Source organism: Odocoileus virginianus, chromosome 28 (assembly GCF_023699985.2).
Source record: "Odocoileus virginianus isolate 20LAN1187 ecotype Illinois chromosome 28, Ovbor_1.2, whole genome shotgun sequence".
Lineage (NCBI taxonomy): Eukaryota > Metazoa > Chordata > Mammalia > Artiodactyla > Cervidae > Odocoileus > Odocoileus virginianus.
Genome location: NC_069701.1, coordinates 25,025,174 through 25,051,004, shown reverse-complemented (window position 1 = coordinate 25,051,004; position 25,831 = coordinate 25,025,174). Strand labels below are relative to the sequence as shown.

At 40.6% G+C, this 25,831-nt stretch overlaps 1 protein-coding gene across 2 annotated transcripts; it reads right to left on the bottom strand.

Annotated features, from left to right (window-relative positions):
- Positions 1–4,477: 4,477 nt before the first annotated feature.
- On the bottom strand, positions 4,478–25,444 carry STT3A (STT3 oligosaccharyltransferase complex catalytic subunit A). 2 transcript variants are annotated; one of them, XM_020877678.2, is made up of 18 exons: positions 25,337–25,444; positions 23,124–23,256; positions 22,305–22,365; positions 19,846–19,967; positions 19,322–19,467; positions 17,720–17,810; positions 16,446–16,552; positions 15,622–15,786; positions 14,118–14,298; positions 13,159–13,314; positions 12,132–12,223; positions 11,305–11,460; positions 10,859–11,047; positions 9,791–9,907; positions 9,571–9,673; positions 6,614–6,802; positions 5,701–5,816; positions 4,478–4,757 (listed from the first exon to the last, which is right to left on the bottom strand). In XM_020877678.2, exons 2-18 carry the CDS (start codon positions 23,209–23,211, stop codon positions 4,719–4,721), a joined length of 2,118 nt encoding a protein of 705 aa, XP_020733337.1. In that variant the 5' UTR covers positions 23,212–23,256; positions 25,337–25,444; the 3' UTR covers positions 4,478–4,718. The 2 variants fall into 2 exon arrangements, with proteins under 2 accessions (XP_020733337.1, XP_020733338.1); XM_020877679.2 differs by lacking the exon at positions 25,337–25,444 and adding an exon at positions 25,255–25,333.
- Between the last annotated feature and the right edge of the window lie 387 nt (positions 25,445–25,831).

Below are 25,831 nucleotides of genomic sequence, written 5' to 3'. Positions count from 1 at the left end.
TATCCTCTGAGCCACCAGGGAATCCCTGGTGGTGAATGAGGCAAAGGTGGGGCTAAAAGATGGTGAAGGGCTATTTATGAAGCAAACAGATCCCTGGTCTCCTCCCTTTTCTGTGTAGGGAATGAACTGCCCCTCCCTAAAGTAGGTCCTAGACTTGAGAGGGAAAATACATGGTTATCTAAACTGCAGAGGATCAGGCCCAGTTAAGTCTTGGATACCTAACTGAAAACAAAAGTATTAAGTTTATGTACTGCAGGTTATTTTCCAATCCCAAAGAAAGGCAATGCCAAAGAATGTTCAAACTACCTCACAACTGGACTCATCTCACACGCTAGCAAAAGTAATGCTCAAAATTCTCCAAGCCAGGCTTCAACAGTACATGGACCATGAACTTCCAAATGTTCAAGCTGAATTTAGAAAAGGCAGAGGAACCTGAGATCAAATTTCCAACATTCGTTGGATCATCGAAAAAGCAAGAGAGCTCCAGAAAAGCATCTACTTCTGCTTTATTGTCTACACCAAAGCCTTTGACTGTGTGGATCACAACAAACTGTGGAAAATTCTTCAAGAGATGGGAATACCAGACCACCTGACCTGCCTCCTGAACAATCCGTATGCAGGTCAGGAAGCAACAGTTAGAACTGGACATGAAACAGCAGACTGGTTCCAAATTGGAAAAGGAGTACATCAAGGCTGTATATTGTCACCCTGCTTATTTAACTTATATGCAGTGTACATCATGCAAAATACCAGGCTGGATGAAACACAAACTGGAATCAAGATTGCAGGGAGAAATATCAATAACCTCAGATATGCAGATGACACTACCCTTATGGCAGAGTGTGAAGAACTAAAGAGCCTCTTGATGAAAGTGAAAGAGAGTGAAAAAGCTGGCTTAAAACTCAACATTCAGAAAACAGATCATGGCATCTAGTCCCATCACTTCATGGCAAATAGATGGAGAAACAATGGGAACAGTGAGAGACTATTTTGGGGGGCTCCAAAATCACTGCAGATGGTGACTGCAGCCATGAAATTAAAAGACACTTGCTCCTTGGATGAAAAGTTATGACCAACCTAGACAGCATATTAAAAAGCAGAGATGTTACTTTGCCAGCAAAGGTCTGTCGAGTCAAAGCTATGGTTTTTCCAGTAGTCATGTATGGATGTGAGAGTTGAGCACCAAAGAATTGATGTTTTTGAACTGTGGTGTTGGAGAAGACTCTTGAGAGTCCCTTGAACAGCAAGGAGATCCAACCAGTCCATCCTAAAGGGAATCAGTCCTGAATATTCATTGGAAGAACTGATGCTAAAGCTGAAACTCCAATACTCTGGCCACCTGATGAAAAGAACTAACTCACTGGAAAAAACCCTGATGCTGGGAAAGATTGAAGGCGGGAGGAAAGGGGATGACAGAGGATGAGATGGTTGGATGGAATCACCGACTCAATGGACATGAGTTTGAGTAAACTCCGGGAGTTGATGATGGACAGGGAGGCCTGGCATGCTGTAGTCCTTGGGGTTGCAAAGTCAGACACGACTGAGCAACTGAACTGAACTGAAGGTTAAACCTCTGAGCCTTTTTTCCTCACTTGACTCCCAGAAGTCTGGCAGCCTGGCTTATATTCTTCCAAGAACATAAAAGCCTTCTCAAGGAAACCTTACCTACACAGAAAAGATTTAAAAATACTGATATCAGGGACTTCATAATGTTAACAACTCAGCCAGATCACAGGAAAATGAAGCCCACATTCAATAATTCTCTACCCCACCCCCAAAAGACCTTCCAATCACCTTTTTAGGGTCCTTTTTAAAAAGAGCAGACAAGCAAGAATTTGAAGAGGACTTTAGTATGAAAGATGTCCAGAAAAAGGAATATTCAAACACAAAAAGCTCTTGGATATTAAAAAAATATGACAGTAGAAAAAAAGAAAACAAAATAGATAGTAAAAAAAAAGTTTAGGACATCTCTAGAAGGAAGAATAAACAGAGAAAACAGAGGAATATAAGAATATTGGAAGACTAATCCAGGAAGTCCAAAATCCAAATAACTTGTTTTTCAGAATGAAAAAGGGAGTTGGGGAAATCCAGAAACAACTCAAGGAAATTTCCCAGACTGAAGAACTTGACCTTCCATATTTTTTCGTATTTTTCCGAGTTTAAAGTACCCAGCTTTCTGGATACATTATTGGGAAAATTTCAAATTTTACATAAAAAGGGAAGAATACTAAGAGTTCTGGGGAGGGAATGAGATGGAATGGACACATACAAAAAATTAAGAATCAGAGTATCATTGCACTTCTCAGCATTTGGAAGACAGAAAACAATGGGCCAATGCCTTAAAAAATAATTCTAAGGAAAAGTTACTCCCAACCTGGAACTCTACACCAAGTCAACCTATGATTCAAGTGTGACAACAGACACTCAAGATCTCAAGAAATTATCTCCCATACACTTTTTCAGGAAGGTAGTGGTAATAAATTAAGAAAGAAGGCAGGAGATTAACACACAATATGACAGTGAAGGGATCCACGACACCAAGTCCAAACTGGAATATACCAAAACAAGACATTTCTAAGAATGAATACTTAATGAATCTGAACATACTGTAAGGAAGCTGGCACAAATGAAGGAGAGCCTGGGGAGAAATTAGCGACAAGAACAAAACACAAATGAAAACCTCTCCCCCCTCAAAAGTTATACAGAAAAAAAAGTTGTTGCAGTATACCACATGGTCTCGTTGTGAAAAGCCTTAACGTATAAACTACTGAGTTAGCCTAAACCATAACTGTAAAAGAACCTTGAGATGGCAAGGATGTGTCCATGGGAATAGCAGGATGGTGAAAAAGAGCTAAATCCTCATTTTCCACACCAAAAAGTCAACAGATAATACTAAAAATTGAAGAGCCAACACATAGCAAAATAAAGCAAGTTATTTAATGATATGGAGGTAAATAATGTGAGAATCAGCAGAGTTGAAAGTACCTGAACTTTTGGGTACCTCTGATGGGGGTCGAAAACAGTGTTGTCTCTTTTTAGAATTAATGTTTTTTTACACTCAGTTCACTCTAACAGTGGAAATTACACGTAATTAAAAAAAAAAATAGCTTCATGTAGTCTAGAAATTAACAAAATTAAAATCATAAGAGCAGCAAGTGCAGTGATAAATTAAAGGCTTATCATCCTTACAGAGGAAAACACTAATGATCTCTGGTATTACTCCCACTGGTTTAAAAAAAAAAAACCAATAAACAACAAAAAAAACCCACCTTAGAACCACCTCTTCCTCTAGGGAGGAATTCTGTATATAAATCAAGTTATGTATTTACATACAGTAAGTCAAGTCTTAACATCAGTTCTAAATCTTACCCACAATTGAAGCACCTGGTTTATAAACTGGCTTGGAAGGCTGCTTCCTGGGTACACAGGTAGACCTGAGCATCCTTTAGGAACACCACTTTGACTTATCTGAAAGTCAGGTCATTGCTCCCATTTCTTAAACAGGTAACAGTAAAGAGGTACCTTGTGTTCTTTTCTTTTTAAATAACTAAGGGTTTATATACATCACTGACATAAGTCTTAAAATACCCTAGTATAACTGAACATAAGGCTGTTTGTCCTGACATTAAACATGATGGGACTCCTGTGCTTTCTGTAGCTAACTTGGCAAGGCCTTCAAAACCAGATCATAGGGCTTCTTAGTAAGATGTAATAATAAAGAGGCAGAGACGAAGGGACAAGAGAGGCTCACCTTTAGGTAAAACCAACAGGCTGAGGGCACAAGCTTAAGGAAACCAGCAGAGACATGGACTCTCTCATGGGTGAGTGAGAGTGCTGAAAAGCGCGATTTCAAAGAGATATGTATGGTTACAAGTCAGCTAATTCAAGAACACCTGCTGACCATCAAGTTCTGTACATACATTGGAAGAGATTCTTCCTCTCCATTGAGAACACTGTACTGTTTGCCTTGTCTTCAAAACTATTGATTTAGTCTCCCTGGATTTACTCCTGCTCAAAAATAAAAACACACAAAAATGCCTAGGCTAGTCCCGAAGACGACTGGTGTGATCAGGTCTGGGTAGTCACCTCCTGTCCCTTGTTGTCAAAGCACCTCTAAGGACAAGCGATGTTGAGAACAGAGACATCCTGGCAACACAGCTGCCTTTCCTGCCCAGAAATGGCACTCCTCTGGTCCCGTGAACTTTTATTCATTCAGTAAGTGCTTAATTAGCACCCACTATGTGCAAGGCATTGGGCTAGGTGCTGCAGTTTTTGAAATGACAAAATTGTATATGTAGGATCGGCTAGTCATTGATAGTTTTCCTGATTTGAGAGATAGAGAATGACAGAATGCCCCATACATGGCTCATTTAGAGAGCTAAGACCACAGATGAGGTCTGCTCTCTGTCCTTCTACCAGCCCAGCATAAACTTTAGGCTTCCTCAAATCAGTTATAAGTCAAAACAAATAAGGCACATTTAAAAAAAAATTCCCCCCTTTAATTGATCAAAGTAAAGCCATGACATTTCATTTGGTAACCTGCTCAGAATTATAAAGATCATTCCATTTGGCCCAGCCCACACTGCCCAGGGCAAAACCTTCGGACAATTCTAATCTCATCGCGCTCTGTTCTTACAAACTGCATATTTTTTAAACTGTCTTCAGCGCCCTAAATGGGACGCACTCAGTGCGAAGCAGATCAGAACCAGACGTAACATTTATGTTCTTGACAAGCCGCGGTTATCCAGGTCCTTCACCTGCAACACAAAGGTATCAGGTTTAACGTTTACAATCAGGTCAGCAAGGGAGAGCTTCTCTACTGAGTTGGGTTCACCCAGACAGGAAGGGGTTACACTGGATTCTGCTCCCTGGTTTGGCTCTGGTGTGAGACTAGCTACTCTCTGCTGAGCTTCTCAGGGTACCTTGTAAGGAGCTGTGTAAATGATCTATCCTCCAAATATAGCAAAGGTTCTCAACCTTTTCTTATGTAAGAGATATAACACACTTCTATGTGACTCTGAGGGCTGAAGAATTGATGCTTTTGAACTGTGGTGTTGGAGAAGACTCTTGAGAGTCCTTGGGATGCAAGGAAATCCAACTAGTCCATCCTAAACGAGATCAGTCCTGACTGTTCACTGGAGGGACTGATATTGAAGCTGAAACTCCAATACTTTGGCCACCTGATGCGAAGAGCTGACTCATTTGAAAATACCCGGATGCTGGGGAAGATTGAGGGTGGGAGGAGAAGGGGAGAGGAAGAGGTGGTTGGATGGCATCACCGACTCAATGGACATGAGTCTGGGTAGACTCCAAGAGTTGGTGATGGACAGGGAGGCCTGGCGTGCTGCGGTCCATGGACACGACTAAGGGACTGAACTGAACTGATGTGACTCTCTATGCCATAAATTCTTCAGTGGGAGAGAAGAAAACATAGTTCAAACACATACACACTCTCCTACTACCTCCCCCGTCCCCCAAGCCTGATACTCAATAAAACAGATCAAGCCTAACCCCAGCTGGGAAAATATCACTGCAACCACCACCAGAATGACAGCAGACTAGGGTGTCTACTAAGAACAATCTAAAATAAAAGAAAATTCCAAGCAGGCTGTTTTTCAGACACAGAAATATTCCTATTTTAGAAATACGTGGCCTATTTTTAAGCCCTAGAGCTGCTTTCACAGTGCAACACCTGCTCACCTTGTATATCCTGACCAACCAATGTTCTGTGGTGTATGCTTCTTCTAGGACATCAAGCTCGAAGTCTTTATTCCCAATCTCAGCATTCCGGACACGGTCATAGCCTAGCGGACGCTCTAGAAAGGGAGGAAAAAAGACGACAAATTTCTTTCTACAGTGCTCGTTTCCTAAGGAAACAATAAGTCCATGTGGTAAATCATCCCACTGGAATGTTACTCCCTAGCATGCAGTTTGTGTAGAGAGTAGGGCCTACAAAAAAGGACATCAGTTAGGAAGGGCAAATTGAGTGCTATCCTAACTCACATCTTCCTCAAGATGGTGCTTGGCAGAGTCCACGGAGTTATCTCTTCTAAAAGACAGAGGCCTGACCTCTAAGCACCTCTATTCCTGAGGACTACCACCCAGGACCTCTGGGACACACTAGTAACCCTTCCATGGGACAGAGAACTTTCCAGATGTCACAAGCCTGCATCCACTTCAAAAACAGTCCCAAATGCAGAACCAAGACATTGTGAGTCAGAAGGAAAAACTTAAAGTAAGCACATTCTTTTCAATTTATCTGAAGAAATGTAAAGTCTATTCCCTTTCATAATCCTTTCTCCAGTATAACACCTTTTACTGAGAGGTAATAAAAAGTAATGAATAAAAGCATAGACTTTTCTAGAGCCAGACTGCCTGAGTTTAACCTGACTCAGCACTAGTTATAGGACCTTGTGCAGTTAAGGAACCTATTTGTACCTCAATTTCATCACATATAAAATGGGAATATTAAACCTTTTGGACTGCTGTAAGGATTACATGAATTAGTAGAAATAAAGCATTTAGAGCAGTGCCTGGAATATAAAAAATATCCTGTATGTGTTAGCTACTACTCTTCTTACTGTTGTTATTAAGGCTCTCAGGAATCACTTACTGGCTTCTGTGTAAACCTGTCCAAATCGGTAGTAACACATCTTGTACATAAGGCAGTTGAGCAGCACTGGAGAGCCCTCACGGTCCACACGGAACTCCCCGGTTGGAGTATAATAATCGTGCTCCTTGATGTGTTTCCCGGTATCTGTGCTCCCTCCAATCCGGACCATCCACAGAAATTTGTTGATGTCTAGAAAAAGAAAAAACTATTTATCACCAAGGTAGCTACAGCTAAATCACAATGAAAATTCACTATTTCTAATACTTTCCTAGTGGCATACAGTACCATTTAACTCTAAAGTTATAAAAATAAGAAAGCTACTAATTAGCACTGTGATGCAGGTGAAAGAAGAGAGTGAAAAGCTGGTTTAAAACTCAGCATTCAAAAAACTAAGATCATGGCATCTGGTCCCATCACTTCATGGCAAATAGATGGGAAAAAAGTAGAAGCAGTGACAGATTTTATTCTCCTAAGCTCCAAAATCACTGTTCATGGTGACTGCAGCCATGAAATTAAAAGATGCTTGCTCCTTGGAAAGCTATGACAAACCTAGATGTGTATTAAAAAGCGGAGACATCACTTTGCTGACAAAGGTTTGTATAGTCAAAGCTATGGTTTTTCCAATAGTCATGTAAGGATGTTAAGAGTTGTACCACAAAGAAGGCTAAGTGTTGAAGAATTGAAGCTTTTGAATTGGGATGCTAGAGAAGACTTGAGAGTCCCTTGGACAGTATGGAGATCAAACCGATCCATCTAAAGGAAATCAGGAATGACTGCTGCTGAAGCTGAAACTCCAATACTTTGGCCACCTAATGTGAAGAATTGACTCACTGGAAAAGATCATGATGCTGGGAAAGATTAAGGGCAGGAGGAGAAGGGGGCGAAAGAGGATGAGATGGTTGGATAGTGTCACCAACTTACTGGACATGAGTTTGAGCAAACTCCAGAAGACAGTGAAGGACAAGGGAAGCCTGGCATGCCCTACAGTCAATGGGGTCACAAAGACTTGGACAACTGAGCATGCACGCAGGCAAATCAGAACTACAATGAGCCATCACCACATACCTGCTAGAATGACTCTCATCAAAAAGACAAAAGTCATGCTGGTAAAGATGCTAAATAAAGGGAATCCTTGTGCACTGCTGGTCATAATGTAAATTGGTACAGACACTATAGGAGTCAGTAGGTAGGTTCCTCAAAAAATTCAAAATAGAACCACCATGTGATCCAGAAATCCCATTTCTTACCCAGAAGAAATGAAATCACTATTTCCAAGAGAAATCAGTATTCACTGCAGTATTACTCAAAATAACCAAGATATGGAAATAACCTCAATCTATCAACAGATGATCCAATAAGAAAATGTGGTAGACAGATATATATATATGTCTCATGGAATACTAAAGATTCCAGGGAACCATCTATTTCTACCACCTATGTGTGTACATTCACATATATAAAAATACATATGCATACAAACACATAAGCACACAAACATACATACACAAAAAACTTTCTGTACTATTTGCATATATTATTATCATCAATAAGAAAAACACCTAGAGTCACACACAACCAAACAGTGCTGAAGCAACTGTTTGTGAAAGTGCAAGTCCACAGGAACACATCCCTGCTATAGTCATTCCTCCTCTGCCTTTACAAGACACACATAGAAACTAGTCTTACTACTTTATACTGACACTTTATACATTCTATGCAGGTGAATCTGTTAAGTCTGTCCATATCAGAAGCCAGATATAATCTAAATTTGAACATCTCTAAGAAACAACCATACAGTCAAAGAAAATTAAGACAGAAATTAAGAGGTAATTATTAACTGCAGGAAAACAAGTTATTCTAGATAAGAATGTTTAACCACGGTGTAAAGGTTGACTCAGCAGTACACAGTACTTATTTAGTCAAGATTTTGAAAACGCTTTATCTGGATTTAACCAAAAACTGATCATTAACTCTACTGAGAAGATGCAAGATGGAAAGGGGGAGAGGGAAATACAGAGAACTAAATTCCTTATCTAATATAAGAAGTTGATAAAGCATATCTAAAATGATCAATCCGTGAATAGAATATACATATTATTTAGAAATATGAATATAAGTACTAGAAGAAATAACTGAAGGAATAATTTTCCTGGGAACTGATATTATAAGGTGGTTTAGAAACAGAGGACTACCATTTTTATTATAAACTTTCAGAAGTGTTTAACCTTTTAAAGTTGAAACAGGTATTGCTTTAAGCTTTTCGAGCTTTTTTTGAGGCAGAGAACTATATTTGGATGATTCTTCTAACCCTGGGATTTGCTAATAATTATAGGGAACATGGTTAACATATGCCATATATATATGTACACACACACACACACACACACACATATATGAGAAACATTTTAAGTTGGGAGATGACTCTATGGCTTAAACCCACTAAAAAATGCTAATTCTTAAGCTCATTCTCAGAGGCCTTATGTTCTTTATTGTTCACTGCTTGTGGAACTATTCCTAGGTCTTCAGACAATTATAGCATGCCACACTTACATGGGGCTTCCCTGGAGGCTCATGGTAAAGAATATGTCTGCAATGCAGGGGACCCGGTTCAATCCCTGGGTTGGGAAGATCCCCTGGAAGAGGAAATGGCTACCCACTCCAGTATTCTTGTCTGGAGAATCCCACAGACAGAGGAGCATGGCAGGCTACAGTCCATAGGGTCACAAGGAGCCGGCCACAACCAAAGTGACTAACACTTTGACTTTTGATACTTGCATGAGAATTCTTTACATCTACTTCCTACTTGTTTGAAACAAAAATCAAAATAACCAAACCTCAAGTTGCAAATATGTATCAACTAAGAAAATATGTTGATAATATTAGTAAAAGGATAGAAAAGTACGAGATTCATCTAGTTTTCTTAGCTTTGTAGCTAGAAATATAATCAAATTCATTACCATCTGAAGAATACCCAGTGAGGCCTCCGAAAATGACCAGCACATAGCTGACATCAAGCTCCCTCATGATCTCATAGGCTTTTTCTTCTGTGGATGCCATTGCCTGGAAAAACACATGCACATTTCTCAGAGCAAAATTCCAGGCCATTTGATCCCTCATGGAGAAGTATTTCCCATGAGACCCTGTGCATCAAACACTCAAATGACCCCTTCACCTTACCTGCCCTACTCGAGATATATGGGTATTATTCCATGTGTTATTATCCACTAAAATCGTCCGATTAGCCATAGCTGTAATCTGGTAGCCATAATCCCACCATGACATGACCTTCGCATCCTGAAAAGAATAAGAAATTGAAATTACAAGTGTCTTACCAACTCCAAAAATCAAATACTAGGAATGGAACGGCATTTGACAGGAATTAACATACAGCTAATTAATTTCTTTACAGAATCAGTTCAGTTCAGTTCAATTGCTCAGTCGTGTCCGACTCTTTGCAGAATAACATATGCCTAACAGGAAAATAAATCTTGGCACCTGGTCCTACCTTTGTATACCATAATGAAATCTCAATGCAAATTATACAATCCAACATTGCCAATATTTTCATTCCAGATCATCTTATAAAAATAAACATAATGGCGTGGGAGGTATAGGGGGCTGTGTAATATTTCCAAATAAACAACTTGGTGTCATCAGAGAAATGACCATAAAACATGATCATAAACAATAACACAAAAATCAGCTCCTATAAAGAAAGGAGGTAGGAGGTGGGAGGGGATAAATCACAGGATATGACGAATAAAGAAAAAGAAATTCTTATAAAAATCTAACTCACAATTGCCAATCTCAGTAGCTACTAGAAAGGAAATGACTTCAGATGCTCCAAAGGTATAAACCAAAATATTAAAAGTGGTTATCATTAGGTGATCCTTTATAGAAAATTTGTGTCTTTGTCTTTTACTTGTTTTCTGATTTTTCTACAATAAACATGCATTACTTACTGTTAACCTTTCTCTTTTATAATTGGGATGGCCTACCTCACAATATCACCATGCTGTCAATACAAGTGTCCAAGCAGAGTGCAGATAACCTGAACCAGGAAGGCCTGCTACAGAAGACATCCTGACTTGAACTGACGTTGACCTTTAAGGCCCATTCAACACCAGGTTCTATAGTTCCAATTTCTCCAAGCTTTCTACCATGTAAAAGCTATTTGATTCACTTTAATAGCAAATGTCTTTCCCTTCCTCCTACCCCACAATCCCACACCTCCCAAATTTTCACCTCTGGAGTATTGTGACGAAGCCAATAATACGCTTCTCGAAAATCATCAAAAATGATCCTACTGCCATCTCCACCACGAGCAGACAGCACAATGGAGGGAGAAGAGTAGGCCTCACTGGTCACCCAGGTCGAATGAAAGGTGTAGGTGATGAGAAAGAAAGCCATGACCAGTATCATGCCACTTGCCACCTAGACAAGGAAGAAGAATTGTGTTGTAAACCAAATTAAATTTACATAGCACAGAACAGCTTCTTACACACAGTCAATGATTTAGAAAAAATGAACCAAAATAAGTCAGAGGCTATATGAATTAATTCTGACCTCTGGTGACAGTGCTCTACTTTACTCCCCCTCAGTCAAAAAAAACCCCACAGATGCTTGCACATGCACGTGCACACACACACAACACACACAGTTCCCCCAGCCTGTTCTGTGTTGCTTCTCACTTCATTCTTAATAGGGTAAGTAGAATCCTGCTGTTTCTTGCTCTTCTTGTCTGGTCGACTTATGTCCAAATTCTTCATGTAAGTGGACAACACCTGAGAGACTCCAATGCCAGAAAGAATGCACATAACAGGTGCCAACACCAGCATCAGACGCACCTAAAAAAACAGGAAGCGAGATCACAATCTAATCGGTGTTTTACAAACTACAGATTTCAACCTATTAGTAGATGATGACATCCGTTTAGGGGTTTTCAACAAACATGGTCTGTCAATGGAACAGAACAAAATAGGAGAGAAAATACTTGACACACCTATAGTAGAAGTTATGTGGTTTTTTTTTTAGTTTTTTTCCCCCAGTTCTTCATGTAAGTATGTATATACATCCTGAGTAATGATAGGCTATAAAAAGTATTTCTTAATTGTGGTTTGGAATCAAAAAAGTCTGAGAAGTACTGTCTTAACTGCAATATATAAAATTTCTCCTCTCTTTTAACAACCTGGCACTCGGCACCCAAGCCGTTAAGAAAAAAAACATCATCTCCCTTGTTGAGACTGCAGGAAGAGAGAGGAAGGAACCTGCACAGGGCCTCTGCCTGACACAAGGGTATGAAACCAAGAAAGGTGGGCCTCACAATCAGAAAATGTGAGCACCCAATACATTGCTGGGAAAGACCAACAACAGCGAGCAGCTTTACCACTCAGCCCCTCAAGTGCTCAGAGGGAAGCCTCTGCACAATGGTCAGCACTGAATCTCCCATGCCGGGGGAAGAAGAAAACCCCCAGAGTCAAGGATGGAAAGGGTCACCAGGACTGAGGGGATTCCTCACCATTACAGCTGAAAAGTACATGCTGGTCACACCATACATGATGATGAAAATCCGGGCATCAGACAGGTTGCTAAAGCAGTAATAGAGGCCAACTACAAAAATAAAGGGAAAAAAGTGAAGAGCTGGAAAAACAATCAGACACATGCAAAGATGTTACTATGGCACTCTAAAATAGCACAAAATCTGAAACCACCTAAATGTCCAACATAAGGGAGGTAGTTAACTACAGCATATTTATAAAACAGAATAAAACACATCAATTAAAATACTGCTGCATAAGTTTATGGACCATTTGCCACCTTCTTTACATACCTCTGTACTTAAAAAATTAACAAATGCTGTATCTTAAACACTAGTTCACTGACATAATCCTAAATAACATAAATTATGATTAAAAAATTTTAAAAGTCAGGAGAAAAACTGTATCATCTGACTTTTAATCAGTAAACAACTGGATGAATATACATTCCAAGTGTTAACAGGAGCAACAGGTATGTGGTGAGAACTCCTGAAACTTTAATATTTGCCTCTGTTTGTATAAAAGACAACTTATTTTCATAGTAAGAAAAAAATATAAAGTTATTTCAATTAAAAAAAAAGTTCCCTATCAGTGGTAAATTCTTATATCTGAACTGGCCAGAAGGTAAGTTAGATGAAGAGGCTTTACAATCAGCTATGCCTACTGTCAAAATTCAATACTATTAAGAAGATAAACAGGAAGGAGTCAGGGATGACGGGTTGGGTACATGAGAAGTACTTAAAAAAAAATCTGAATTAGGGTTGAATTTTGTAATACAACTGAACAAAAAACTATGAGACTCTGAGTTTGCCAGTATCTGCAATTGTTCAATTTCTGATTTCCATTCTGCTTCAAATATTAGAAAAATGTGTTTAAGCCATCTTCTGTACCACATAAATATACAGGCAAAAAACGAAAACAATAAAAATATAAGGATGGGGGTATTTTACTTATTTTGAATCAAATGATTCTTACAAAGAAGACCACTTCAGAACAAGGCAGACAGACCTGGGAACATGAAGACAAGAAGCTGCAGGTCGAAATAGTATGAGGACCAGGTCGTAGGCTGATGCTCAGACACAGAGGCAATGATGGGGATGTTGTTCTTAGCGTAAGAAGGATCCAACAGTGAGTAGAAACGCCCCGTCCAGGGAGATATTTTTCCTGGCAGTAAAGAGGCAACAAATATTTCATAATTACTTTTGAAACAAAATAACATCCGATCCTAACTAATCATAACTTTCCATTTTAATAAGATTCTCTGACACAAAGGAGGACTAAGTTTTTGTCTAAATGTCACAAATAACTTGAGAATTTCACTGATTCCTTTCTTTCAAATTTGAGAGTACTTATGTCAGCACAGTCAGCAGAATAAAGTCAGGCTGTAAGTAAACTCAGAGAAGGAAGGTGGAAATGCTTCCTGGAAGGGTTAAACTAAATCTGGTCAAACCAAGGCCTATGCTATAAACTAAGTCAAGCTGTCCTTCAGTGTTGCTCTGAATTAGACAATACAGAGTCCTGGGCAAAATCAAATCAGACTCTGCAACATCTACGTGAGGAAAATGTGCCATGCTAACCAAACTAAACAGACATAGTTCTGTCATATAGGATTAGATGAAGTCATGTTGTAGGGCAGACAATGTTAGGATTTCTCCCAACCTACCAATATACCAATAGGAAAGAAAAGGACAAAAGAAAAAAAGAGAAAGATAAGCATGGTAAATATAGTTCTGTTACCAAGTGTGAATCTTCTGAGATTAAATACTGATCGAATAAGATCTTTCTATGCTGAATCCAAATACTGGCTGACAAATGGATTGAGTGTGTAATATGGATTTAATATTCATGAAATCAAGAGAAATGGGAGAAAAAGAATGCATTTTCCTGTGGTCAGGAAATAACCCATGTTTTTGGAGTTTATGCTATGTTCATACCCATTTACACTTAATACTAAAAGCCTTTCCTACCTGTCAGCATGAGGAGAGCTCCAATGGTGAGAAGGACAAAGCCCACCAGGGAGATGACACTTCGGAAAAGAACTTCAAATTGCTGTGGATTCAACTTGCTGCGCAGATAATCCACAAAGGCGTGAATCTGGCAGAGACCAAAGACCCCAAAGGCTGCCATGTGCTCCGATGAAAGGACGGGCTGTAGGTGAAAGCAGATGTGTGAGAAAGTCAGGAAAACAATGGGTCCAGCCTTGACCTGAATTATCCAGACCAAGTTCAGACCAAGGAGTCCAGTGAGTTCTGAGGCTACCAAGGAATTAGGGCCAATCAAGGAGAGGGTCTAATTCACCTGCCACATTTCCACAGAATACCTGGAGTCCAAAGTGTACCATACTCTATCAATATCACATGTCTGGCCTTTGCTCAGGCTATTTCTTGAGCCTTGTTGGTAATTTTCTCATTTTCCCAAAATTTGCATTCATTGAAATTCCCATCATTCAAGGCCCCAAGCAAATACCATTGCCTCCTACTCTGCCAAGCTGAAATACATCGCTCTCCTCTACATTCCACACACCTTAGATCTCTCCTGTAACTTAAGACAAACGGTTCTCAAACTCCACCGGGCAGCATAATCATGGTGGAGTGAAGAGGGGGTGTTTAGACACAGACGGCTGAGCCCCACCACCAGAGCTTCTGAAACTCAGGAGATTCAAATCCAGAATTTGCATTTCTAATGAATTCCCTGATGCTGCTAAGCCTGCTGATCCAGAGCTACATTTCTAGGACCGCTATGCCAGAGAGCTGCACGAGTATCTTTCTCAGCAAGACTTCCTTAGGGACCAGGGTCACATCTTTACTTTTTACATTTCCCAGTTATTAGCAAATTGCACACTGTAGGGGATGAGCAAAGAAAATACTTGCTGAGCTGAATAAGGGTTCCACTTTCATAAGAATATACATGAGGCTAATTCATGTCAAAGTATGACAAAAACCACTACAATACTGTAAAGAAATTAGCCTCCAACTAATAAAAATAAATGAAAAAAAAAAAATATTACATGAAAAATCATACGTACCACATCATTCCTCTGATTTAATAGCTGTCTCTTAACCCTATGGAGTAATGCGGCTAAAAGGTGTATGTACTGCTTCCTAAAGGACTTAATCACTTGGCCCCAATAAGAAGTTCAGGGGTCATTACTACTGAATGGGATCATTCACATTAAGGACTGAAAACGACCACTGTGATCACTCGCATCAACTCAGTTCTACCAAAATACCCCTGCTTCTCCCCAAACTTAAGCTAAATTAAGAGCAATTAAACTGCATGAACAAACATTAACACACTCAGGAGGCAGACTTTATTGACCAACGATTCTGTTGTTTCAGTTAACACAAGCAGTCCAAGGTCAGACCTGTAAGTTTTAACATCCTCACCAGAATCCAAGATAAATCAATTTAGTTGCAGATGCTGAGGGAAAAAGTGCAAGAAACTAAAGACCCCACTCAGTATAGGGCTCACCTGGAAACCCACAAAGGAGATCTGCATGGAAAGAATGGTGCCCAGGCAGTAGACAGTACAGTACGCCACGTAGATCCGGTGGGAGAAACGTCCTGTGAGCATCAGCACTAGTACATGAAGAGGGATCAAGTTGATCAAGAACACGTAACCTCCCCAGGAAGAGACCTAGGACAGGATGAAAAAGGACAGTTCCTCTCAGGGCTCCTCCTTGTCACCTGTGACCTTTTTAAAGAACATCTATTTATGGTAACCAAAAACTTTTTTAACACCAACTGGTTTAAACAGTTTAAGTAACTGACCCCTTTAAACAGGAAAATCAAATTAAACCCATTACTGTAACTCAGTCCTCTGTTCTCTATGGCTCCTATCCTTGAGATCACAAAACAAAAGGCCCCTAACCCTCGGCATTAATCTGGATGTGACCTACTATAAGGTCACATGGAGGATTTGGGGATACATGCAAAATGTGGGCAAGCAGAAACAGTGAAGGGAAGAAGTCTCAGGGTTTATGAAAGATTGAACAGAAAAAATATGTTAGGAAAGGAAAAACGTAAGGGAAACATATCAGAAAAGAGAGCTGGCAAACCGACATGTATCCCTAAGAAATACAGTATCTGGAGACCTCTAAAAATTAAAAAAAATTTCCTCTATCTTATCATCTGCCTGCCTTGGGTTAGGCTTTGTATGGACACAAGAGACAATAAAGGCTTCTGTCCTCTGCTCCATGGTCTCAAGCCCCAAGAGCTACTTCCAATTTACATCAGTTGATCCCAACAGGTATGCAGACATAGAGAGACTCCTAGAAGAAGGAAGTGAAGAGTTACCATGTAGAAGTAAGCAAGGGCACACTTTGCTGCCCAGTAGATGGAACCAGTCTTGACTGCTTTGATCCACATGTAGTAGGTGAGCAGCATGCAAAAGATGGCAATCCCTGTAGAAAGAACACAAAATTCAACAGAAGGCCACACTAGGGTATTAAATACTGATCTGCAACAAACTACCTGCATATCTCAGACCTACAACCCATTAACAGTGTAATTACTCTATATCTCTGTCTTAAGTTTCTGGTAAAAAAAAAAAAGTCCATAATAGTGTCTACTTCACACACGTGCCGTAAAGACGAATTTAACCTCTGCATGTAAACCACCTGCAACAGAATCTAGCACGCAGCAAGCACTCGGTGTTCTGTCATTATTGCTGCTGTTCTTTTCAGGCACTGCACTCCCTGCTATTTGAGTCCTAATGATATCCCAAACTATCAAGCACCACCCTGCCTCCATGTCTTACCACAAGCTGGTCTTTACGCCCTAACTGCCTCTCTCTTTAATATTTGCCTGATGAAGTTTCAACTTCAGGGCCCAGCTCAAACACAGCTACTTCCAAAAAGCCTTCCCTGATCCCCAAATCTGAATCTCTTCTCTCACTGCATTCCCAAAGTACTCTGTTCATTCTTCTCTCATGGATACAATACTATCTGCTCTTCAGTATTTATTTTTATAGGTCTGCATTAATCTGCATTAATAGATTATGGGCTAAATTATTTTGTTCATTGTCTACCTCTGAAATTCCTTAACTATAAGCCAATACTCTTATTCATTAACTATTTCTGTAATACCTAACACTGTTTTACCAATAACATTCAATAAATACAGAGTGATTTGGAAATAAGTCAATAAAAGTCATTACGGTTTTTTAAGAATATCCATTCCTTTCATCTAAAATAAAGCAAATGATTACAGTGTTAAAACAATAGTATCATTCAACCCTGGTGCTTGGTGGGCTACAGTAAATAAGATCGCAAAAGAATCAGACACCACTCAGTGAATAAACAATAACAAAAATCCATCCAACTCCAAAACCTAACTCTACTTTTAGGAATAGAGATGAGCCAGAGGCCTTATTTAAGGAAAATTACCAGCTACCTTTCTAGAGAAAATGATAAAGAATATAAACTTAAGAGTCTGAGGTCCCTTCCTGCCCACTTCTAATCTTCTCACCCAGACACCATTTTTGCTAATGCTAAATAGCAGATTTGAACCCAGATTCTACTGCCCTTCACAAAGCTCTACTGGATAATAAGGTAAACTTTAAGTCTTACCTTCATTATCATAGGAGCCAGCCACAGACCGGGAGATATAGCCAGGAACCACAGCAATCATGGCAGCAGCAAGAAGTCCGGCTCCTGCATCCTGTAAGACAAGAGGGGTAACAGGAAGTCAACACCAATACATCTGTGGGAGAGGAGAGGATCCACTAGTCCAATCTGTTTCTATGGGGCCCAGAGAATAGTCCAACACTTTGCAAGGGAGATGTGATGCTAGGAATGCTTGCAGCACAAGAAAGCTACACACTTCACCACCAATTCCCTCCCTGCCATGTTACTAAGTCTGAAACTGAGTACACATGCGCTAAGAACAGACAAATCATGAAATCAGTCAGATGCTGCCCCAGAATGGGCAGCTGGGTTGGAGTACCCCCAGATTTGAGTGCCCCCCAACAATATCTGCACACCACAGAAACTCCAGTCACATACCTAAAAGCTATGCAAGCATGGACAAAGGAAGACATAAGTATTTGAGCTAAAAAGTCAACAAACAGAGGTGATAATCTGCAGTGGACTAAAGATGCCAGCTTAGATAACAGAGCTGGAATATTCCAAGTCAATCTGTGATCTCGGGAAAGAGGAAAAACAAAATATAACCCACACACCGAAAGAGGAAGGACCTGACTGTTGATAAGAGTCAAATCTTGAACAGGGCAGCAAGGAGAAGGATGAAAGAGCTTTCAAACTAAACTCAAGTTTCCCAAGCCTTCCAACTGGTTTAGCACCTCTCAGGTATATCCCTGACACCACAGCCACAAAGAGTAACATCCCAGGGGCCAGGGTCAGCAAGGCAGAAACCTGGGGAAGGCGAGACCATATCACAGACTCTAATTATAAGAAGCAAGTGGTTTCAGAATTTTTAAATAAATGTTTTTTAAAAAATCAACAAATAATTGTTAAGCTAAGTGTCCATTTCCAATAGGAAGAACTAACTGTTTTTGAACATATCTTGTAGCTATTTTTCTCTCCTTTAGATTGCAAGGGATACTCGTTTCAAAATCTAAATCTCACTTTAATATTTTTTTTCCAGGACTTCCTTGGTGGCCTGGTGGGTAAGAATCCACCTGCCAATGCAGCGGACACAGGTTAGATCCCTGGTCCAGGAACACTCACAGGCTGCAGGGCAAGTAAGCCTGTGCGCTGCCAGCACAGAGCCTGCGCTCTAGGGCAGTCGAGCTGCAGCTACTGAAGTCCATGTGCCTACAGCCCAGGCTCTGCATTAAGAGATGCCACCACAAATGAGCAGCCCCTCTCGCTTTCTGCACAAAGCAACGAAGACCCAATGCAGCCAAAAATAAAGACAGCAAAAAAAAAAAAAAAAAAAAAAAAGAGGCAGTCCTGTGATGAATAAACTAACACAAAAACTCTTTTTGCATATACAGCAAACATTCCCTTATATGTACAAACAGTTAATGATAAGACAGCACAAACTCTAGGGAGGAACTGGGATGAAACTAGCAATTTGGCTCATTGAAAGCTGTCTTTAGCCCCTAGCTCCCTGCCCTTCTTAAGCTCTCAGTCCCCCACCCTTTAGCATCTACTAGAGACGTTCAACAACATCCATTCCCAAGCCTCCTGTCACCCCAAATCCTTCACCTTGAGCTCTTTGGTAAGGTGGTACGTGACGATGGTGGTGAAGGAAGAGAAGAGAGGGGCCAGGAACACACAGACATTCCGAATGTCGATGGTGATGTGGAAAAAATGGAGGACATGGTAGATTGCAGCAGAGGTGATCATTAAGCCTGCAACAGGGAGAAGAAAGGTCAACAGGTTATCCTCCTAAGACAAAGAACTTAAGGGAAAGAGGAAGGGAAAATCCAAGTTATCAATAAGGTGACAACACAGGGCTCAACAACCCACCAGAAATATTAACAAAGCAGCTGCAGGAGGCCTATAAATTTCCATCCTGTAGATCTGATCAGAAGTCCAAAATTTATGAAAAGCTACCCATCCCCACTCTCTCATACACATTCTCCCTTCTATATAGGATCTACATTTAGGAATCTGTAATCAGAATGAAATTACAAGTGTCACAAAACAAAGACATTAGAAATAAAACACTGTTCCATAATACACAAATAAGTTGGTGCTGTGAGGAAAAAAAATCCTGTTCCCCTCACCTGGGTAAATTGTTCCTCCAATGATTCGTCCCAAAGGGTACCAGGCCCGGTCATCAAACCAGTTATGGAATTTATAAAACCCCTCCTCAGCCAGGAACCGGGTGGTGCGATAATTAAAGTACCTGTAGCAAGACAGGGAAGAACTGTGTCTGCTCCTCCCCAAACCCAAGTATTTGCTCCAATGTGCAGTGAATTTGGCTCCTCAGGTTACACCACTGAGGAACTTATCATTACTCCAATCAAAGTCAGTTTGGTACCCAAAAGTATTTGAAGCAGGAAAATCCCTTCATATTACCACAAGCCTCCTCATTTGCAGCTCCATGTTTGTCTCAGTTAAAGCACTGCTTCTCTCATTTGGAAATGCAACTGGAGGCTAAGACACTTCACCAGGCTGGCATGTAGTAGGCATCAGCCCCAGTCAGAAGATTCAAGCACTCAAAAGACAGGACAGCTGAGATGTGGACACCAATAGATTCGACTCTTTTCAAGTGACAGCAACACACAAAAGAACATTTCCATAACACATGTGAGGACACATGGGTAACTTCAAGTGAGGAGCATCTCTAAAGATGTGGGTGTAACACCAGACGCAGGATGAACATTTTTTAGTCTACTTCATAACACAAATCTCTTAATGAGTATTTAAATTTGTAATCAGATCTACTCATGTTGTTATTTAAAATAGTTCTGAAGAAAAAATAAAAAAATAAAATAGTTCTGAATGCCACCTACATGGTAGCATAAAAATAAAAATTACATAAAAAGTATTTGATACAAAAATGCTTAGAGTTATACACAGAAAAACACAGTTCTTTACGCTCAAGCTATGAAGCCCCTTAAGTTTCTCATTTAAAAAGAAGTAAAAAAGAAAGACAAATAACATATAATTATATATATATAATTTATCATATATATAATTTATTTATATATATTACATATATATTAACAAATTTATTACATATAATAAAATATATATATAAACAAATAAGTAAAATGAAAAGAACAGTTTAATCACTAAAGATGATCATGACTAACCATCTTTCCTGTCCACCCCTCTAACCCTATTTCCTCCTTGGTCAGTCAGATTTTAGCAGCTGAAGTGAGTAAAGTAGCAGATGGCATAAATCTCTATCATTGCATTTATTCTGATGCATGATATTTTGGTAACTGTCAGAGAGACAGAAAGGATGGGGGTAGCAGGCAGTCACCAGGTGTCAGAATCATGTCCTTCACCTAACAGTAGGAGAGGCAGAGAGACAGAGGAAGTGCAAGATAGTGGGAAAAGGTCAGGTCTGGGGTCACACTCTGGGCATCAGTTTCCTGCTCTGCAAAAGGAAGTGTCAAATCACATGATCTGTACCATCCCTTCTGTCTCTACGACTACAGAGCAGATACTCTTGCTTTCCCTGACCATCTCATCTCAATGTTCACTCATCTAGAGGGTGTGAGAAAAAGCCCTAACATACTGGTGATCAAGAACCAAAAGAATATAAGTTATCTCATTCCTGGGGGAAAAAAATTAGTACTTGTATGCCTCCAAAGTGCTTTCAAATATCTACACAAAACAATATGACAAACTTGCAAACACATGTGGGTATTAAACTTGAATCAATGTTCCATAAACCTAATATTCTATTTTTATGATCTCAATGATGCATCAAGAATCTATGATTCTGGCTCTCTAAATTTTAAATGAAGCCTTAACTTTCAGTAACAAAAGTTACTCCAGTGTCTAGAAACAGAGACAAACCTCAATTCAAACCTTGGCTCCTCCATTTACTATACATGTAACATTCACTATACCTGTAACATTTATCATATATGTAACATTTACTATACATGTGACCTTGAATGGCCTCTGCCAGCCTCAGTTACATTTGTAAAAAGGGGACACTAATACCTCCATCTCATAGGGTTACTGTGAGGATTTATAGATAATCTGTACAAAAGCTCTTGGAACAGAATGAAGCTCAGTAAATATCTTTCACTTATGTCTCTTTTTAGCTAATAAAATCCCTAATCAAACTCACAACTTTAAATTTTGCTCAATGTCTTAGAACTTAACTTACAGACCCACCTTACACCATACAAACTGTTAAACAGGAAAAAAGTCATGGATCTCAAGTTCACGACCTCTGATTTTTCTCTTGAACCTCACACAGACACCAGGCCCTTAGCCTATACCATTAACTGTCGACCCAGCTGAGAAGTCAGACTTCTCTCAGCTTAGCCAGGTCTTAAGCAATAGGTAGGCACACCAGCAAGGCATCTCTCATTTTTTATAAGTTTGAGAGACCACTTGATCTCAAATTCCACTGGAAATGTTTCAAAAAGGGGACCACTGTAGAAATGCATAGGAAGTACATCCCCATCACCAAGAGTTCCCTGGAATTTGAATCTGAAACTCATTAACCTGAATGCTTCTTGAAGGAAATACCAGACCAAGCAAAGGTACTCACGGGTCAAATTCATGGATGACACTTTCAAATCTCAAGACAGCAAAGAGACGAGTGGAGAACGCTGCACAAAACAGAGAATTAATATTTTAATGGCAATATACCATGAAAAACAATAGTAGACAGTAATGTTACACAGCCATTATCCAGCACAGAAGTCACAGGAGATACAAAATAATGACTGAATAAAGTATTTATCCATCCCTCCCACACACAAGAAACAAGGAAGTTCATTTTCCTGTGACAATAATACCCACATTTCCACTCAAGTAGGACACATTTAACTACTTATTATCAAGGCCTATAACAACACATTTACCTACTAGTGTTGCACCTAATATACATGGTTATCTTCTACATACGTTGACCTCCCCTTCCCACAACCTTACCTTTGGAGTGAACTAAGAGGTAAGGGAATCTAGACTACTTATGACTCATGAAGAGCAATAAAAACCTAAGAAAACAGAATAAGTGCTGGAAAGACTTTCAGAAATACTGAGGCAGGCAACTACAGAAGACAAATATCTTTTACAAAACTCAGTATCCCAGGGTCTCTGGTACCACTTTCAGTTCTAAGAAAAACCAAAATTAACACAGCACGTTTCCCATTCTTTTCCAGATGATCACTAGTTCAAACTTCTACAATCCTTGTTTCTTTTGATTTCACAAAATTCTACTAGTTGAGAACAGTGAAAAAAAAAAGAACACAACAATCTGCTGGGAAAAAAGCAAAGCATTTAAGAAAGCCATTGCTATTTTTTTTTTTCCAAAATTTTCTCCCTTCCATATCCTGAAGAAAGAGAGGTCCACATGCACACTCACATAACACAGCAGCCATCGACAGAATCAGAAGCTTCAGAAGTGTGTCCTGCTTCTCATAGGACAACCGCAAAAATCCCAGCTTGGTCATCTTCACATCAATGGGCAGCAACAGATGACAGTCAAATAGCTAAAACTGGAAAGCCAAGACCATGAGATATTAAACACCTTCGATTTAGCTAATTCACTTTCATATTTTATGGTGGGAGAGAACCACAGAGAGAGGAAAAAGTGAATACACAGGAGAGGGTCAGGACTAACTAAGACCCAAGCTGAGCCTGAATTATGACCAACAGACAAGGAAGTCGGCCTGTCAGAGCTGTCAGTCAAGGATGAAAAGGAATGATGAGACTCTTATCACCATAATTCTGTTTCTCAGTCTTTGCAGCTACCAAGGAGCAGAACTGGCAATCGTGTAGTACGACAGGAGTAAAGAAGAAACACACGGAAAACAAGAGAGTCGCAGGAAGACAGGCTAAGAGAGAAAACAGCAAAGACTGAAAACAGAGAAAAGAATGATTAAATGGAGAAACACAACATTCAAGAAAAGGCAGGAATGTATGAAAGAAAGCAGGGAATGAGCACAGAAGTGAAAGAAGAAGGCTGAGAAGCAGAAGTCATGACTGAATCGGCACCGTTTACAGCCCTAAATTTCAGCTCCAAACTTTCTGGCTACAAGCTTCTTTCTGTTCCAAATCCCAGTGGGGTTGCAGGGTCAACTAGAGAGCATGACTAATCACTGATACAAGTAGTCATGCACTCAGGAGGGGAGTGAGAGGCACACAGATAGATCACTGCACTTTCAATCTCTTATATCACACTTTAACTACTGCTCAAATCTACACCCACTTCCCATCAACTGTCTCAAAGCATCCTGTAACTGACACTGCTGATTTAAGCCATTGATCTGAGAGACAGTTCATAGAACCAGATAACAATCTGCAGGGTAAAGAAAATAAAATTTTCCTACTAAGGCCAAAAAAAAAAAAAAAAAAGATTGGGCTGTGTGTGTGTGGGTGAGGGGGGTATTAGATTAAAATAAAATGTTGAAGGAAGGAAGTAGTCTCCAGATCATTCAGAACGGTGATCACCTGATGGACAATATTTTATCAGCACTCAGTAGGAGCTTAGCTATTTCTGTTTAAAACAGCACTGCCTTCTTAAATCATAAGCTGGTCAAGGGCTAAGTGATAAAGAATATGCAACACTAAAGACTGAGGAAAAAAAATAAAAGGAACCTGGATCCTTCCAGATCTTTTTCCAACTATTACTAGAGGAAAGGAGGGGAAAAAAATAACACTGGACTAGGTGGAGGGCATGAAGAATCATATATTCCTAGCTCCAAACAGTAAGAACTCAAGCATCTTTTTCCATAATTAACTGTCCCAGAGGAACAGTTGTACATTTATTTTTAATTACAGTCCCAAAGGAAAACCATACCGTGCGATCAAAAATAAACACCTAACTCTAGGAAGTCCATAAACCAGTTACATCCCTCAAGACTGTACTTGTTTTCTCCAACGCCTGAAACAGGAAAACTTACCACTACTGAGCTGATAGGAGCCACATGCCTAGAAGACTAAGCGGATGAAATGAGAGCACTAGAACCTTTCCTTGAAAACTGAGCAAAGAAGCTGGTAATTTAGACCAGGATCTCAAGGGAGTTTCCATACTTTGCTCACTGGTCGTGTTCGCACATCGCTTAACGGCAAAGACACTTTTCTTAAAACACTGGGCATCTGTCCTCCACTTCAACTGTGCCTGCAAAGTGCGGCGTCTTGTCTCACCCTGGTTCTAGTTCCCAATTGCCCATACACTTTCTCACGCCTGTCCCTCCCTCCCCCACTTCTGCCCACTACAGCAGGTCCCTCCCTCCGTCTCCTACCTTCCCAGAACTCAACACCTCCGGCACCACCCAGCGTGGGGCACCCCACCACCTAAGGATCCTAAGCGCCACCCCCTCCAGGACTAGTCGGTGCCAGAGCCCCATCTTTCCCACGCCCACCTGGCCTAAGTGCACGACCCATCCCAGACCTCACATCCTTCCATTCCCCCCACACCACGTCCCACGCCCCCTCCTCTGCAAGGCCCCAGACTCTGCCTGCGCCCACGGCCGCCGCCATTAAAGCCCCACCTCCTGCGCTTCGCTCAGTCCCACCAACGCCTTGGACTGCACCTGCCGCTAATCCTCAAGTTACATCCCAAGGCCTTCTCACCTGACCGGCGTTCCTCAGGAATCCGCTCGCCTCCCTCTGCCATCTGTTCAACGGTGCACCCAACCCTGGCAGCGCCGGGTCCGCCTCCCGGGCTGCTCCCCATTGGCTAGTTCAGGTACAATCTGACACTTCAAGAGAGCGATAGGGTTCTGGAGCTGTCTGTCAGACTCGGAGGCGTGAACGCAGCCGCGCTCCCACGTTTTAACTGTACAATACAGATATCACTTAGTAGCTGGAAGGCGGGACTTCGTCCAACTGCCCAGCCGTGATAGGCCGGCTCTTGAGAGCCAGAGCGCGGAAAGAACACGCTCGGAGCAGTTTGGTTGAGGGACGAGCAGTGACGTGTCGGTCTGCGGACCGCGAAGCAGTCGCGGGCGGAAAGGGCGGTGCGTTTAGCCCAGTCACGTGACAAGAAGGGGTAACGACGCAAAGGCACAGGCCGAAACTACAGATCCCCCAAAGCTGAACTGAGATCATCCGATTCCGTTTCAGAGA